Source organism: Cyprinodon variegatus, unplaced genomic scaffold (genome assembly GCF_000732505.1).
Source record: "Cyprinodon variegatus isolate N-32 unplaced genomic scaffold, C_variegatus-1.0 Scaffold930, whole genome shotgun sequence".
NCBI classification, from domain to species: domain Eukaryota; kingdom Metazoa; phylum Chordata; class Actinopteri; order Cyprinodontiformes; family Cyprinodontidae; genus Cyprinodon; species Cyprinodon variegatus.
In genome coordinates this window covers 72,305-90,687 of record NW_015151383.1, presented here as the reverse complement: position 1 = coordinate 90,687, position 18,383 = coordinate 72,305, and the positions used below count along the sequence as shown (strand labels likewise).

Genomic DNA, 18,383 nt, shown 5'->3' with positions numbered 1-18,383 from the left:
TGCCCCCTTGTGTTTTCTTTTCCTTTTGCTTCCTCATCAGCTCTACTCACACCTGATCCTTATCAGCTGGTTAGTCCTGCCTTTGTTCAGTCAGCCATAAATACACTCCAGCTGGTTCCTCCTCTTAATTTGTCTTACACTGCCTCCTTGTGATTGTTTTCCCCTGATGCCTCCATGTTTCTGGTTTGTGTTTAATTTTTTATGTTGGATTTTAGGATACCTGTTTTGTTTAACATTTTTAAGTTGGATTTTTGGATTCCTGTTTTTGCTACCTGTGTTATCCCATTAAATCTGCAAGAACTCTCCTCAGCCTCCCTGCCTCTGCATTTGAGTCCTCACACAAACCTCCTGCACAATCGTGACACAATATGACAAGAAGTTCTCTAAATGCCTCCTTAGAATCAGTGATGACAGCAAAGAGATAGAGGGAAGCACAGAAAGAGCAGTAAAGGGGTACCGAGCTATGGGTACGAAATAGGATAGGAGATGCTCTTTAATTAACATTTTTAATGATTTTTTTGGCAGTTGTTGTACATTAATCGTACAGATATAAGTTAACTCTGACCATGGGTGAGCTGAGAAAAAATATATTTAAAAAAAGGTTAACAGTTTTAATGCTTAGGGATTTACTTTCAGCTGGTAGGCAATGCAAATAAAGAGATGAGGTAATGAGAAAATTCAAGGGTGTAACTTTGGGATGAAAGTTAGTAGGGACACTATTCAAGGGTGGTGTCTGATGGACCTACGGTAACGTGACTTGAACACTTTTATTAGGTTTTTGTATTTTCCAAAAATGAGCCCAAATATATATTAATTTAATGCTTTCCTTTTGTCAGAATGCAAAAGTACCAAAATACACTGATATTTATAATTAAAGATAGTTAGACAGATATCTTTTAGTCCTTTGTTCTGCTGATAAACATCAGCCACATTAACAGAAAAGTCTGGTCATATTCAGAATTCAAACTTCTGAAAATACTTTAAATGTGAAATTATTACATACTGTTCAATAAATTATGAAGTTTTTTATTATGAGTCATTTTCATTTGAATGTGCTTTACCAGAGACATCCATGTTTGTCAAAGAACACTACTGCCACTTACTGGTTTGCGACGTCACAGTGCGGTATCGGCTGTTGATCAATTCCCAGTGCTGTATTATTCAGGCCACGTCGGACAGAATGTAGTTGTGATTACGTTCTATAAAACCCATTTTAATAAAAAGTTTTACTCCCTTAAAACTATTTTTTGTCAAGAAACAAACCCCATGACTTCACAGGTCAGCATGTCTGCAGCTANAAAAGGTTAACAGTTTTAATGCTTAGGGATTTACTTTCAGCTGGTAGGCAATGCAAATAAAGAGATGAGGTCATGAGAGAATTCAAGGGTGGTGGCTGATGGACCTACGATAACGTGACTTGAACACTTTTATTGGGTTTTTGTATTTTCCAAAAATGAGCCCAAATATATATTAATTTAATGCTTTTGTCAGAATGCAAAAGTACCAAAAACACTAATATTTATAATTAAAGATAGTTAGACAGATATCTTTTAGTCCTTTGTTCTGCTGATAAACATCAGCCACATTAACGGAAAAGTCTGGTCATATTCAGAATTCGAACTTCTGAAAGTACTTTAAATGTAAAATTATTACATTTTGTTCAATAAATTCTGAAGTTTTTAATTATGAGTAATTTTCATTTGAATGTTCTTTAACAGAGACATCCATGTTTGTCAAAGAACACAACTGCCACCTACCGGTTTGCCACGTCAAGGTGCAGCATAGACTGTTGATCAAGTCCCAGTGCTGTATTATTCAGGCCATGTCGGACCAAATGTAGTAGTTGTGATTCTATAAAACCCATTTTAATAAAAAGTATTACTCCCTTAAAACTTTTTTTGTCAAGAAACAAACCCCAGGACTTCACGGGTCAGCATGTCTGCAGCTATGCAGATGATGTCTTAAAATTATGAGACCAAAGTCCCAGTGCTGGGTCTGGTGTTTGTCACAACGCGCTATTATCCAAATCATCTTGAAATCCTTCTTCTTCAAAATGTTGGCTACATATAAGGTTTTTTTTCCTCTGGCCAGAAGTTTGATGGCAAATCCTCCCTCTTCAAGTTGGCAATCCAACGACAAACTGGTGGACCATGAATTGGAAAGGTGAAATAACACATTTTTTTTTTCACTTTTACCCGATGTATTACAAAATCCAACTGCCATGCATGTAGGCATTGTCAGTTTGATTGTAGCTCTCGCGAATTTCATTGGTGAAGTCCTCTCGTAATAATTGTTGATTGTAAGGGTGTCTAGTAGCTCCCATTGATTTTGTTTGTAAAGTGGCAAAAATGGCCACTCCCAGACTCAGTGATTGTGACAAAAATTATTGTTTTTATTTTTTTTTTATATTGAAAAATTAACTAATAANGTTTGCGACGTCACAGTGCGGTATCGGCTGTTGATCAATTCCCAGTGCTGTATTATTCAGGCCACGTCGGACAGAATGTAGTTGTGATTACGTTCTATAAAACCCATTTTAATAAAAAGTTTTACTCCCTTAAAACTATTTTTTGTCAAGAAACAAACCCCATGACTTCACAGGTCAGCATGTCTGCAGCTATGCAGATGATGTCTTAAAATTATGAGACCAAAGTCCCAGTGCTGGATCTGGTGTTTGTCACAACGCGCTATTATCCAAGTCATCTTGAAATCATTCTTCTTGTAAAGGTGGGCTACATATAAGGTTTTTTTTTCCTCTGGCCAGAAGTTTGATGGCAAATCCTCCCTCTTCAAATTGGCAATCCAACGACAAACTTTTGGATCATGAATTGGAAAGATGAAATAACACATTTTTTTTCACTTTTATCCGATGTATTACAAAATCCAACTGCCATGCATGTAGGCATTGTCAGTTTGATTGTAGCTCTCGCAAATTTCATTGGTGAAGTCCTCTCGTAATAATTGTTGATTGTAAGGGTGTCTAGTAGCTCCCATTGATTTTGCTTGTAAAGTGGCAAAAATGGCCACTCCCAGACTCAGTGATTGTGACAAAAATTGTTGTTTTTATTTTTTTACTGATTAACGCTAAAGTCATTAAATCAGCAAGAACATATTCGTTTTAGCTATAGATAATGATCCATTGAGTATTCCTTGCTGACCGGACTTCTCCTTTATATAGAATAAACTAATAGCAACTTGGGTCCCCAAATGTATATATATATATAGATATATATATTTATGGTTTCCAGATCACTCAAGAGAGGAACAAAAATCTAAATGATCTATTTTTACTTTTTACAGGATAATTTAGTGATCCAATCAGATTTTTCAGGTTCTTAATAGGTTGTCAACAGCTTTAACCCAACAATGCTGTACTTTTTAAGAATACATTGCACCTTGTTTTTTAATCTTTATATTACATCGAAGCAAACAGAGTATTACAGTAACAGTAAACTTTGAAAATATTTTAATTAAAATGTCAGATAAAAACAATAAGTTAAACATAAGTAAGTTCAACATAAATCCTTAACACTAAAATTTCCTTCATTAATGGGAGAAATAGCTTAATTTTTTTATTCATATTAAAAATAAATATTCATTTTAAGTCAGAGTTTGGAAATGACATTAAACAGAAACATTAAAAAGGATAACATATAAAATGACATTTTTGTAGGAAATATTTTTTACAACTGATAATTATAAACAATTCACTAGATTAAGTAAAATACTTCACATGTAGGTTACAGTGTCTTTATGTAATTTGCTCCAGTTGGAGATACATTTAAAACCCTCTGTTAAAAAGGTGATACATCAAAGTGCTAAAAGATTTCGGTCCAGAAACAGTTCTTCTTCAAACGATTTCCTCCAGAATATCATCTCCATTGTCCAACTCTGATAATTCTGTGTCATAGTACCATTCATTGTCTGTTTCATCCTCTTGGTCTTCTGCGATGCTGCTTGGATGAGCACTGGAGGCCGAGGCTGAGCTTGAACTCACAATGGATTTAGATTTCTTCTAGAAAGAAATCGTGAGAACATTAGTTAATAAAGATGCTGCATCACTTTGAAAAAGCATTAAGCATTCTAATATTAGTCTCTGAATAAATCAACAGCTCATGGTACTTACTGCCTGTTAATGTGTAACATAACAAATGCCACACTTTTTTAAAAAAAATTTCCAGAGATTTCAGTAATAACTTAACAATTAAAAATGTTTGCTATTTATTAATGTCAAATGGGAATCTCATTGGTGGTAGTGAAAAGCTTTTTTACATCATTTGTATTTTTAATATGCAAAAATATTTTTTTTTCCTTTGGTTAAATAAAGAAGGCTTTGCCAATGGGATTTGCTATTTTTCAAATTTTTTAACTCATTCAAAAGAAGACCAGATCCTCATAATAATAATAATGATAAATAAAATAAAATAAAAAAGTGAAAAACATTCTACGTATAATTCAAAGGAACCACTAGGGGACAGAGTTGGTTTCCCCCATATTCCAGGTGAAAATCCTTCCTGAGTATACGTAAGCTCAAAAAGGCCCAACGATTCTGAAATCTTCAAATTATGTGCAAAATTTGCATAACTTCACTTTTTAGCTCTCTCAGATGAGCTCATCAGTAGTCAACCTATAGAAGTTAGGGCATTTCTCTCACAGTTAAAAAAAATAAGAGTCCAGTAGAGGGAGACAGACACAGTTAAAAGTGGTTCAGCAGGTTGTATCATGGCCTATGTGTTATTTTTTGCACTGATAAAGTGTCTGTCTGTATATTATAAGCTGGGAAGCCAAATTATAATTTTTAAAATTCAATTTAAAAGAAAAATATGCACGTTAGAAGCTTTACCACACTAAGGTTTGGGATGCACTAGTTTTATCTTTTTATTTAAGAAAAATGACACTTTTTCACTTAAATAAAGCAGCATTCAAGTGCACAAATAAATGTTTCATCTTTTTTCAACATTATGTCATGAAATAGTAAAGCAAAATTTTGCATATAGAATGATAATTACCTGTTTTTTGTGTTTTTTGTGTGCATATTTCTGTTGTTTTGGTTCAGTTTCCAAAAATGCCACATAGTGAATAAGGGTGACGACTCTGACGGGGCAAAAGAACAAAAGTTAGATTTTATTTTCTTGTTTTAATTGAAATCTAGTTTCTAAACTATAGGATAAAAAAAATTGTATTTATTCCGTGATCACCTGTGGTAAAACATCCCAAGAAACTGGAGCAGGACTGACAGAGCAAAGCCCAGGATGAACATGAGACTCATCGGTTCAACTTGGAATTTCCCTCCAGTTTCCACAAGGTTGAAGTCCACAATATTTATCTCGATAACAAAGGCATCAAAAACTTGAAAGAGGAATGCTGCCACCAGCCACAGAGCGTTCAAGAAGAAGAACGAAAAATTTATCTGTGTTGGGAGAAAGAAAAAAAAAAAAGTGAGTATGAAAAATTTTCTGTTTTGTTATTCAAATTTAAAACATTCCAGTTTCCCTTTTTACCTTGTTTCTCAGCTCCTGCAAGTCAGTTTTGGTCCTTTCCTGTGTTTCTTTATCAATTTTCAAAGGTTTCAGATACTTTTCAATAAGTTCCTTCCAAAACTGCTGCTCATCCTGAAAGAATAAAATCACTCCATGGTTAAAGTTAGCAATAGGTTATGTATGAAGCTTTCAAATAGCTAAACATTTTTCACTTCAGGACATTGTTTTGCTGACTAAATATAGAAACACCTACCCCAAATGAATGAATGCTATTACTCTTTATTTTTTGAAATAAAGAGATTTTTTTCTGGGAGTTGTCAAATGTTTGAAAACACTGTAAAAACAATTACCAACATAGTGGAAAAAGACTAAATGTTGTCTTTATATTACAGCTGTGTGATTTAACTGCAGTGTGATTCAATGAATATGCTCTTATAATACTTTCAGGTTACTTCTGAATTAAGGTTAAAAAAATAATGATATAATCATAAGTGGTCAGTTAAATGGTTTTTAACCTAAAACCATTTGCCTTAATAAGAATCATAATTCTTTGCATAGATTAAAGGTATAGAGGTCGATTTTTTATTTCTGGATGGATCATTAAAATAAATGGTCCTCCTAATTGTCAGTCATTTTAGTGATTGTTGACATAAGGCCGAATTATGTGCTCGTCCAGTTAGCTTTATTTTCCTTGGCACTTTCAGGCATATATCTATGGTGAGCTCCGGTTTCAGACACTCATTGAAGCTCACCTTTCTCACAGCGCTTCTTTGAAAATGGCCAAAGGTCGTAAGAGAAAAAGTGTCTATGAAGTGTATGAGAAGAAAAGAAAGGCCTCAGAAGATGCTGATATATCCCGGAATGCTTTGCGCGGAGAACCCTTCTCACAAAGCATTATGGGATTTACTGTCACAGCGGCCGACTGTTGCCGCGATTAATTTAACAAAGATGGCGCGGACACCACGCTGTGGAGGAGGAGTAACGTGACTAACGGAGCAAAAAGCAGTGATCATCTGTCCGAACGGTCAGTTAACAGAGTTTGCTATGCAGTCCACTATATAGTCCCCGCTCTATATGTTGTAGTAATTAAGGGATTTACGGGTTAAGGCGGAGGTTTGGGCACAGTATGAGAACTTTTAAACAGAGCGTGCATGACGAGAAATGGGCTTGTGGAGAGCACACAAGTCTTTTAAAAAATTCACGAAAATCCTCCACAGTACCTGTAAGTATAACTGAATTCAATAATTATAACTGAATTTAATAATACAATAATAATAGAGTCAAAGTATTTATAAAAGTTTTGTTATCACCTTGTTTGAGAATAAGCTTTATTTTCTAAGCAAAAAGATCCCCTCACCTCATCAAGTGAACCCTCCTGCAGCTGAATGTCCCTAGACAAGCTCATTAGTTGTGTTTTCCAACCTGTACAAAAGAACAGGAAATTAAAATATTACTCACAAACATATTTTATCATGTGTTTCGGGAAAAAAAAATAACTTAAAGTACACTGCTATTATAGTACTCTAAAAAAAATTTAGTTTCAGCACTTACTTTGAACTGGAGTTTCGCAAACTGTTGCCTCTTGCCTGAAAGAGAATTTTAAAACATTAGTACCATACATTGATTTTCACAAATACTTTTTAAACTGTTTATCATATATTTAAAAACCTACACTTGCTCATTTTCCAAGACATCGTCTATAATACTGTTCTGGGGTTGAGGTTCTAGTTGTGTCCCCACTGGGTCCAAATTCTGTCTTATGCTGATCTCTTCAACTTCTGATCCCTGGTTGGGTTTTTTGCAACATTTCATCCATGAGCAGAGCTTCTTGAAGGTGTTTTTGGCTACAAAGATAACAGTAATTTTTTTGTTAGGCAACTTAAAGACCAACTCTAGTTTTAGAGTGCTTTTTGATTGTTATAAATCTACCTTTTTCTGATTGTGTTTGTTGGACAGAGGTTCCAGGTGTTCCTGCCCCTGCAGCAGGTTTTGCTTCTCTAGTGCCCCAAGAGACACAGTTCATATTCACCATAGAGTAGATGGTGAGCAGGAGGTAGGCACTGGGGATGCAGATGATGTAGAGAAGGCCATAGAACACTAGAGGGAGTTCTTGAGGGTGCATCAGTGCAGTCACAATGTAAATGATGGACATGGCCACAATAAAAATACTGCTGGGTGTCAGAATGGTTTTTTCCTTCACCATTGCACCTGTTAGAAAAAAAAAAAAAGAAAATTACAAAAAGGTTTATGGTTAAATTAGCCAAAACTAAAAACTAAATAAAGTTTTTGGATGTAAATTTGTATTTACCGATAATGGACATGGTCACCACCAACATAAGGATTGCATAAAAGATACTCATCACGGCTGCAATAGTGATCTGAGTGTCTGTCTTGAGTTTAAAGCAAAGACCCAAGTAGATAGCTGGAGGTATCACAGATATGACCAGAGCAATGCCAGTATTTATGTCCAGGAGGAACGACAGGCTTCCTGGACACAGTAGAAATGTGACATTTTAAGGTATTTTCACCAGCTATTTAAATGTTCATAGTATACAGTTGTTTTACACGTGAACACTCAAAACACTTAGACAATGACATTTACCTGCAACCATGAGAACAATGGTGGCCGGAGCAAGGATGGCAGAAATCATGGCAAACAGCTGGTAGAACATGAACGGTTTGGACATGGATCGGTTCTTTTTGGAAACAAGATTGGTGGAACCGAGCAGATCCACAACATTTGCCATGGTGGAAGGCCCCCATCGTCTTCGCTATTTTCAAAAACAAAAGACATTTTTTAGCTATAATCTCTCTTTTCTTTCAATCTGCAAACATTTCCCCTTTCATGTTAGACTACCTAACCAGTTAAATTGCTTGTAACAATATAATACAGCCAGAGTGTAAAATGGGAACATTTCACACAGGTTAATTTATTTTTCATCTGATTAGCAGTGATTCCCATACAAAAAAAGCAGTCTTAGGACTTGCAAACTAAAGAAGTTTCTGGAATCTGTGGTGACTAAATTATCTCATTCTGCATTACAGCCTTCCTGTTAAGAGATAATCAGAATAGCCTAGTGCAATGCTTTTCCTTCACTACAAGAATTCCTATGGTTATCATCCAAATCAACATAGTTGATGCAGTTGAGCTGGAAAGTCCCTGGGCAGTTTTGAACTAACCTGATTGTACAGTTCTTTGAAATCCTGCGGTGCATTGGTGTAGGCGTCCGATGCTGCATTGTATTCTACTCTCCACCCTTGTTTCAGTAGCAGAGTGCACAGCCAACGGTCTTCACCTGCAAAAACAATATATATTTTTAGATTTTGGCATAGGAAAGAGTTTAAAAGTTAACACAAAAGTGGACAATTCCCTATATCCAGTAATACATCCCATGCAACGCCATGAAACACACATGCATACAAGCAGAGACCATATAAACTTCACAGTGTGTCAATGTGCTCAACCATCAAGTAATTACATTTATCTATTGTAAAATGATCTGCTTCAATTAGAGGTCATTATACGACGATACGATTTAAATTAGAGGACATTATACGGCAAAATGTTACACCCAGATTTTAGTAGAGTTTAATTTTTGTACCTTGGTCATACTGGATGTAATGGCTGGGCTCTGTGGATGTGGTTGAATATTTTTTCATCACATTATCATCCATCAAAGCCTCTCCTCTGAACAGACTGAAACATCCGGGGCTGCACAGCACACAGCCGAAGACATGTTCTGCTGTCTTCTGCAGCCAATGACTGACAGCATATTCAAACTTCTGGAACCAAACAGCAGGACCTGCAGATTAAAGACACAGATGGTTGACAACCTCACCATAACTCTTTTTACAGTGCATCATTAGCCCTGATCTCATTGGTCCCGACCTGATCCGGTAGGGTGAATTCTGCCACATGCTGCTCCGACACGAGGATACATTTTCAGGCGATCGATAAGCAGCATCACAGACGCAGGCTGGAAGTCTGTGTCCCCATCTAAAGCCAAGAGGTAGGTGTTGTGCTTCTCTGTCTGGAATGAAAATTCAGTGTTTAGTTTTTTAACTTTGCAGTTTTTAACAGTCCTCTAAAAATAACATTATTATGCATATATTGCCTCAAAACATCTCAGAGAATACCAGGAAAATTTGTCTATCTCACCTCAAGTTTTTGTATAAGCTCATTTTCCTTGCCTCCCTTCTTCCATTCTTTGTGATAGTTGGTCATGAGTTTCCAACCCAGAAGATAGTAAAGATACATAACCTGTAGAAAATCAATAGCAGGTAAGAAACTGAAGGTTCTTGATTGAAGTTTTCAGAAAATCCATGTACTATTGCCTACCTGAGACCATCTCTTCTTATTTCGAATTTTTTCTTTGTCTTTAAAGTGGACTATAATCTCATTCCCATGAGGCATTTTAACAACAAGTCGTGCCCCATATGGCGTCTCAATGATGAACAAATCAGGAATTGTCTGCTGTATATCAAATAATGTCTTATCAAGGTTCTTGAAAATGCTGATGATAGAAAAAAAACAAAAAACATACGGATTATTTGCATAACCCTGAAAACACCCACCTCTAACTGTGAGTCAACTATTGCTCATTATGACATCTATGTAGTTAAAATGCGTTATGCCGCTTTGATATTATTAGGAGACTTTGTGTGCTTGTTATTTAGATTTCTGGTGCCACTCAAGAAGCGCACTGCACCTATCTACATTTTGGAGCTGTGTTCACTGATATTATGTGAACATATTAAAAACAAAAAAAACAACAAACGACATCGGATACAAATAAACATCAATTAAGTCATGAAAACATGTGGTCTTTTTCCATTGCCTGGTCAGTTCTCTGCTCAGCTAATCATTCTTAACAGTTGGAGGACTACTTTACTCCTTCAAACCCCAAATTAAGCTTTTTTTGCCCATAAACTGTAGCCTACAAACTGGACCTTAAGGAAGCCATCTTTATGTTGCTAAGTAAATTTAACTTTTCTGTGTAAATCATTTTAATTCTGTAATATATGGTTCTAAATATCAAGTTTAGTTAGGTGATAAATAATTAACTTTCAGTAGGGAACCATGGTTATATTTAAAATCTGATTACACAATAACACAAACTGTGGTGGAAATAAGAGAAATCATATTAGGTCAGCATTAAACAAATTACTTACCCATAAACCTCTGTGATGATCTTCACGAGGTCGTTTGCGTAGCTGTTCAGCTGACGGTTTTGATTTCCTTCAACAGTTTCAAAGGCATCGTCGAAGTAGATATGGGCTTCAAAGGTGAAATCGTTGAACTTTGGTTCTTCTTCCTTTGGTCTGTATTTGTCCAGTCTTTATTTGTAAATAAATAATGTATTTAGTGAAATAACAATAAGAATTAGGACATTAAAATAAAAATAAAAATCCCTTATATTTTATAGACTTTTCCCTGCAAAGTTTATTTAAAACAGCTTTCTAGCTTTAGGAGATGTCTGTTAAATTACGTAATATAAAGTCTTAGTTATAAAGTAAGTATTTGTTTAAAAGAAATGGGCTTTAGATATGAAAGAAATGGCTTCAACTCACCTGAAAATTGAAATCATGATGTTCATTATCTCCTCATAGGTCTCATGCCACATTGTTGCACAGAGATACACCTTAGCAAGTTCGCCATCCTCCTTATACCTTGAAATAAAGATATTTGTAAAATCAAAAACATGCTTCTTTTGTAAATGTAATTACCAAAAAATCTAAAAGTAAAACTGAAATCACGACTTGAAAAACAGATAATAAGGTTGTGCAATAGAGCACACATTTACTCACTCTTTCTTCATGCCTTTTTTTGTCTGGATGTGGAATCTGGTGTTGAGGAGTAAAGATTGTTCAATAAAGGCTCCCTCATAGAGCCGCCGAACGAACAAGTCTTGTGTCTTCTGGATACGACTGACATTAAGGTACCATATATGGATAGTGGCCATCACAAGGCCAATCCACCATCCAACTGCTGCACCTAATGTGGGAAAAAGGAAAAAAGAATGATAATTAGAGAAACAAAGGCTTAAATAATAAAACTGCCAAAAAAAAATGACAACATTGTAATGGCAATGTGTCGGCATTTAACTAGCGTAACCAGTGAGTGACTATGAAGATTTTTTTCTTTTCTTACCTGTCAGTAAGCCGATGTCAACCATCTCTGACATGTCCAGGAAGCACAGAGTTTGCGTAACGTCCAAAACCAGCTCTGGGTACAGGTTACCAATCAGACTTAGATTTCTTCCATTCACGGCTTCGTCACAGTAACTTGTGAAGTTGATGTTTTCAGTTGTGTTCAGGCTTAATTTATAGTCCTCAAAGTAAACAATCACAGGGACGATGTAGAACACCATCACAGCCAGTGAAGCCAGGTACAAAGGTATGATGAAGCATCTCCGTATAGCGTGCATCTTGAAGGCTGCCAAAGCAAACCAGTAGCAGAGTGCTGAGGAGATTAACTGGACTCCAATGGTGATGACTACAATTCTTGTTTCGCGGCTTGGAATGGAGCTTACAATGTCCCAGTCCATGTTGGCCAGAGGGACATAGGCACCAAGCACACAGGCAGTCACCACAATCCTGAGTAAGCTGGAGAGGATGTGCAGCATGTTCTGACTCTTGGTCAGGTCCTCAAAAAGACTTTTAAGGAACTTTGATTTGCTGTTCACACAGATGAGCATAAAGTAGTTCTCCCACCAGTTAAAAGACACAAAGAAGCAGCCACCAACAGCAAGACCCACCCAAGTTGCTGTCTGCACATCTGTAAGGTCTTTCAGAATGTACAGGACAAGGAAAATACAGAAAGCAGTGAGTATAGCCAAGACACCGAGAATAGAGGGAAGCAGGGAGACATTTATCTTTTTGGCAGTACACTGAGCGACTGCTTGAAAGAATGTAGGGAGGACAGCCACACCATTAAGAATCGTCACATTGGTCACAATGTCCAAGTGTGGCATTGCAACGATGGTAAGAATGGCCAACCCCACAGAAACTAGAAGCTCGAAGAACAAAACCTGAGGAACAAAGAAAAAGGACAGGTTAAAAAAAATTCACAGAAACAAGATATAAGCCACATCATTATGTGTTTAAAAGATTTGTGAGAGACAAGACACTGTTAAGAAATATTAGATATAGTCTTACCAGGGCTACAGAGGCTTTCCTCGGCACCTTTGATGATTTATAACATGCTTTCCAGACGCTTTTGAGGAGCAGAAGAACACTAGGTGCAATAACCGAGCAACCAATACACAACAATGTGACAGGTTTCTGTTCTGCTGGGATAATCTTTGTATCTTCATGGGATAAAGTGATGAGGAGAAGGAAAGAGACCTGGAAAATAGAAGATGGAGATTCATTTTTTAGCTGCTTGTAATACAAGCCAAAGCCATTTGAATGTCAGTTACTTCTGATTTATATTTACTCTTTTAAATGAAATAGCTTAGGATTCTATCTGGGGGAAAAAAAGGAAATGTATTACACAAATAAAGGTGTAATAAGTAACTTACCTTGCTGCATATCGCCAATCCAAACACCATAAAAGCCACTGTACACAAAGTGATGATCTTTAGAAGCTTAAGCATCTTCCAAGGTGTGTGCTCATCTTCAATTATAGGAACCTCCCGACAGGTGTCCCATGGCCTCCTGCAATAGATGCTTGTTGTTAAATTTGGACATGGGATTGAGGCTGAAACAATTTTTATACCAAGACACACATTTTCCTGATCACCTAAGTAAGTAACATTAGTATTCCTCTTAAGACTTTAGTACCGTAAGTTCAAAAAGTATTCTTGCTATGTTGAAGAGTCACACAAACTAAATGAATGAAAACTGTTTTAGTAGACTTGGCTGAACAAAGACACTCAAGTTGTTAAAAATAAGCCAAGTATTAATCAATAAACAGATTTAGACAACAGTTTAATACAATAGTTTAATAAAAGGCCCATATTGATTTAAATGGTATCTGTCTTTTTATCAATTAAATCATCATATAAAAAAGTTTATGTTTGTATTGCAGGTTTTCTTAGTCTTATATGAAATCTAAAGATTTTAAGTTAGACAAAAAAAGAATAAATCTGCATGAAGGAACATACTTTTTCGCTAAACTAATACAAGAATGATGGATTTTAGGAAAGTGACAGTAACAGTAACAATTATGTAATGAATTACTCACTTTAAATCTTCATTTAAGTCAACCTCCTCCATGATTTCAGAATCTGTGCGGCTCGTAGATTGTTCCATCCTCAAAGCAGGATGCTGCCTGATCGCACCGCTGTTTGCTTCTGCTGTCTTCATTCATCACAGATGATTTTAAAGTGGTTAAGCCCCGCCCACAATACCTGTTACAGGTTAAGCAAGTTCAGATGAGTTAACTTAAAAGCAATGACCTGCATGCAGGATTACAAGAAAAAGCTAATTGGAAAAAAATCAGTTTTTTAGCATGCCTATCGCTGGTTTCTCTGTGGCACTTTAAACTTTATTAGTATAGATAAAACACCATTGATTTTCCTGCCTTCACAAACTGTGACATTTTCCTCTCTTTNTCCTGCCTTCACAAACTGTGACATTTTCCTCTCTTTCTAATCTATTACACCTGCTTAAAGTGACATTTATGTAATGCTCCACTCCTGTTTTGAAACAATAAGTGTGTTACTTAATGCATGACATTAGAGCTAAAAAAAAAAAAAAAAAGACACACACAGAGAACAGCTCATCGTATAGAATACAAAATACTTTGCCGCAAATTCTGCCAGCTTATCCTTTTCAAACAGCCAGCGCAGAATCTCCGCTTCATTATTCCAAAATAAATCAGTGTTTTATTAACTGAATAAAAGTGAATAACGAAAAACATATAATTCCTCTTCCACAACCTTGACATCACAAAATTAAGTTAAGGTGTGCCTTTAAATCCACCCACGTCAACACCCAGAGGCAAGGTAAGATAATAAAGCACAGAGATATCTCTGCCATCTGTTTTAAAAAAATAATAATAATATGGTTGTGTAGCAATCATTTTTAAACTGAACATAATTTCTAAGCTTTGTGCTGGTAAAGATTCTGAGTCATCCAGGTTATAGCCATTCCAAAAAAGTAAAAAAAGAATTCACTGGACTTTGTTTCCCAATTTGAAGGCATTTTGCTTCCCATGCAGTCCACTCTACAAAGCCTTAAACTGAAAGCTTTTTTTAACATTTTGAATTTAAATAGCTTCCTGGATGGGAGCCGAAACGTGTTTAAATTTGGAAACAAATTCCAGTGGATTTTTGTTTGTTTTTTTACTTTTTAGAATGTCTAAGCTTTGGTTTCTTTCATACTGTATATTCTGTTTCCATTAATCAATTTATCTCACGAGTAATCTATTGTCTGACAGAACTTATATTACTTGCAAGCATTATATGCACAGGGCTTAAGATTTTCTCTATCCCCGTTAATTATATATATAAGTATATATACTAAAAGTGTATAGTCAAAACCAAAGTGTAAAATATTTTTGTTTTTATTACAGAATATTAATGTCCAAAGTATTTCTTAGAGGAACACATCTACAATTAAAAGGGAATCCTTACATGATATGTTCTACAGCCAATGGGGTTTGAACCCCAAACGTCTTTTACAGACACTAATAAAATTAAAAGTATTACCTTGATCCGATGGCTTATTGAATAAGTAGATATATTTTGATTGTGCACCATAGTTAACCTTGAATCAACTGGTAAGGATAACAAACACAATTATTTATTTTTTCTATTGAAAAATGACTCAGTCATCGCTCTTTTCATCTTATCAAGATGACTCCTTGTTTCCGGTGTTTTATAAGAGCTTCCAGTGAAGCATACTGGTCCTCTGACCATCTGAGTATTACCTAATTGTTTGGAAAGCATCAATATGCTGGTCTTCCGGAAATAATCTCTAATCCCATTGTTTGTTTTGTTTTTTGCTCTGCTCAACCGGAGCTTCTGTCTTAGTCCCACAAACAAGGACAATCCCCATATTTTAGTTAGTTTTACTAAATGACTAAATGAATCAATTTACTAAATGAATCATAAAAAAAACTTTGCTCATTTACTTGACTCAGCTAATTGAAATCTTTGTTAGAGAAAAATGTGAAAAAATGCAGAATGGTAAAAAACCCATTGCCCAACTGAAGAAAAGCAAACCGCACCATGGTTATAGTGCCGGCTTTCTCTACAGGCAAAGCCACATTTTTTCTTGCCTTTCGGAGTTATTCGTGTTCCAGCATTACTTTCAGTCTAACCACATGCCTAATGTTCAACGGACCACAACTTAGTCTCTCACAAGGGGAAGTCAGGAGGGGTTGGATCTTTATTCAAAATGAAACGATCCTTCTCGAAATTCTATTTCTATTAGCTCTACTCTTATATATTGAATTAGACTTTTTTTGTTTTGCTTGTTTTTTAATGATACAACTACAGTACATACAGCTAATAAAAAAGCACTGCACTGATTTACATACATACACAAACACACACAAACAAACTTGTCTCACTATCTATGCAGGGCCTTTCCATTGACTTCAATTCATTTCTACAGCCTAACAGTGACCTTTACTCTAACCGCTATGGGCTTATACCTAACCCTAACCCAAACTTAAACTCAATTCACACCTCAAACGGGACCCCTGACCCAAAAACACAATTCCGCACTTGGGTTCCAGACGTTGGGCATCACAATTGCTGTTAGTTCCAGCAGAGTTTTGTCCTTATTTTTCTTTTTTTTATATATTTCAAGGTATACTTGTCAGGGGTGTAATCTCATTTTTTTTGCTATTATCCTTTTGGAACCTTGGACTATTACAATTAGGGATGATTCTAGAATCAGGGGTGTGACAGAAAAGGGGAGAGGAAACACGTTTTAATGCAGATGACATTTTGGACCCTGCTGACTCTATAACAACATTGTTAGTCATTGGTATTTTCTCTAAAGTTAAATAGCATTATTCAGAGGCAACAGCAGAATATCAAATCTACTCCTCTGGGTCCCTGAGCAAGACCCTTAACCCCAGGCTGCTCCCCGGGTGCTGCACAGTGTGCTTGATGTGATCACATTGTTCTTAGATGTAAAAGGCTTATCTTGATGCCTCCAAACAATCTTTTTCCTTACCTTTTCCCATCACTTTTCTTGCGTGGTTTACATGGTTATCAAAGAAGCTTCATTTAAACTATTGGACTAGATGCTTCTATGGAATTAGCTCCCTATTAGCCCTAACCAAAGTTAAATATGCTTAAATGCTTTAGGTTTTTGGAAGGTATAAATCTAAAATGTTTCCTTTTTAAATCTCTTGTTGCTGTGAACTGTTTCTCCAATCAGGGCGGTTAGAATAATCGTTCTATTTAGAGGCAAACTACCAACTGCAGTAAATAATAATCATTCCAAGAAAAATATAATATACTTTGGTCTTGTCACATTAAATTCTGAAACTGTCAGCTAAAGTTAAAATTTAAGGTTTTAACCAGCAAACAAAAATGTGACATTTCGAACTGCGTAGCCCAGACAAATTTTTGCAAAATGACTTTCTATCATTAAAGGGCAAACAGAACATTTTGGTTTAAAACAGAAACTTTACTTTAGCATTTGTAAACCTTTGGTTTTTACAGGTAGAAGATTGATAAAATTTTGCTCTGCCGATCTCCGCCTGCATTCATAAGATAAAATTATTTTTGATTTTTCATGTTTAAAAAATTGTTCAAACTTTTATTTACTCCACCACAAATCCATTAAATGACAGTTTCATTAAAAAAAAATGCTTTTAGATTAGATTCCTGTGTTCGTCAGTCTAAAGGATGATGGCACCAATTAAGCCCACGAGATGACGAGCTGAGAAACCTGTCATGCATCATATCTTTCAGTGGAACTCCTAGTTATCAAGTTAAAATTCAAGTTAAAGTTAAAATTCAAGTTAAAACTCCCCATTTTTACTATTAATACATTTGTGTTTGAATAAAATTACAAATTTTGTTTCATTCATTCCAATACTGAATTTTTGCCCTGATTTATGCAAAAAGACTGAAGTTTACTTTAAACACACTATTAGTGTTATAATGTGGGAGAGTTCAAGAGTAATATTTGGTTTATGCATCACAGTTTTCTATCCACCAGTTTTTTCACATTTGTTTCCTGGTTTACAGGACAGAAAGTTAAAAGAAAGCCGTGCCCAGAAAAAAGGCTATGACGTATCTTGTTTAATTAACTAAATTTAAGGTGTGTCTAACAAAGGCTGCAAATATGGAAGAAATGACAGAGAGAAATAGCATTTCATTACTTCTCCCTAAAGATTTGATGCTTTTTGTTTCATTTTGTCAATTCCTCATCAAAGCTGAAGATCATTCTGCAGTGATGACACATTTAAATTGTTGAAAAACAAGAAAGGGTTCCTCAATCTCCGATCTCCAGGGCTGCCTGAGGAGATCATACATGATATGTTTCAGCCAGCAAACAAAGGTTACATTTCAAACTGCGTAACCGAGAAACATCATTGACTTTACATCATTAAAGGTCAAACAGAACATTTTGGTTGTAAAAGAGAAATTTTACTTTAGCTTTTGTAAACCTTTGGTTTGTCCAGGTAGAAGATTGATGAAATTCTGCTTTGCAGAACTCCACTTGCATTCATATGATTAGATTATATTTGATCCGCCATGTTTAACAAAACTATTCAAAATTATTTTAATTAATCCAGCACAAATCCTTTAAATAACATTCTGCAGTGATGACACATTTAAATTGTTGAAAAACAAGAAAGGGTTCCTCAATCTCCGATCTCCAGGGCTGCCTGAGGAGATCATACAAGACATGTCTCAGCCAGCAAACAAAGGTTACATTTCGAACTGCGTAACCGAGAAACATTGATTTTCCATTATTAAAGGTCAA

At 35.7% G+C, this 18,383-nt stretch overlaps 1 protein-coding gene across 1 annotated transcript; it reads right to left on the bottom strand.

Annotated features, from left to right (window-relative positions):
- Positions 1 to 3,612: 3,612 nt before the first annotated feature.
- LOC107100010 lies at positions 3,613 to 13,078 on the bottom strand. The gene is made up of 21 exons (XM_015398356.1): positions 13,004 to 13,078; positions 12,639 to 12,827; positions 11,632 to 12,511; positions 11,289 to 11,475; positions 11,052 to 11,150; positions 10,653 to 10,817; positions 9,820 to 9,994; positions 9,640 to 9,741; positions 9,370 to 9,511; positions 9,083 to 9,283; positions 8,661 to 8,776; positions 8,083 to 8,251; positions 7,789 to 7,968; positions 7,410 to 7,688; positions 7,153 to 7,324; positions 7,032 to 7,066; positions 6,838 to 6,902; positions 5,502 to 5,612; positions 5,199 to 5,410; positions 5,010 to 5,094; positions 3,613 to 4,015 (listed from the first exon to the last, which is right to left on the bottom strand). Exons 1-21 carry the CDS (start codon positions 13,076 to 13,078, stop codon positions 3,851 to 3,853), a joined length of 3,804 nt encoding a protein of 1,267 aa, XP_015253842.1. The 3' UTR covers positions 3,613 to 3,850.
- Positions 13,079 to 18,383: the final 5,305 nt, after the last annotated feature.

Coding starts and splice junctions, on each gene's coding strand:
- LOC107100010 (XM_015398356.1), bottom strand. CDS start 13,078: ATGCTTAAGCTTCTAAAGATCATCACTTTGTGTACAGTGGCTTTTATG. Junction 7,325..7,409: donor ACAAACACAATCAGAAAAAG/GTAGATTTATAA, acceptor TTATCTTTGTAG/CCAAAAACACCTTCAAGAAG. Junction 6,903..7,031: donor TTGCGAAACTCCAGTTCAAA/GTAAGTGCTGAA, acceptor TCTTTTGTACAG/GTTGGAAAACACAACTAATG.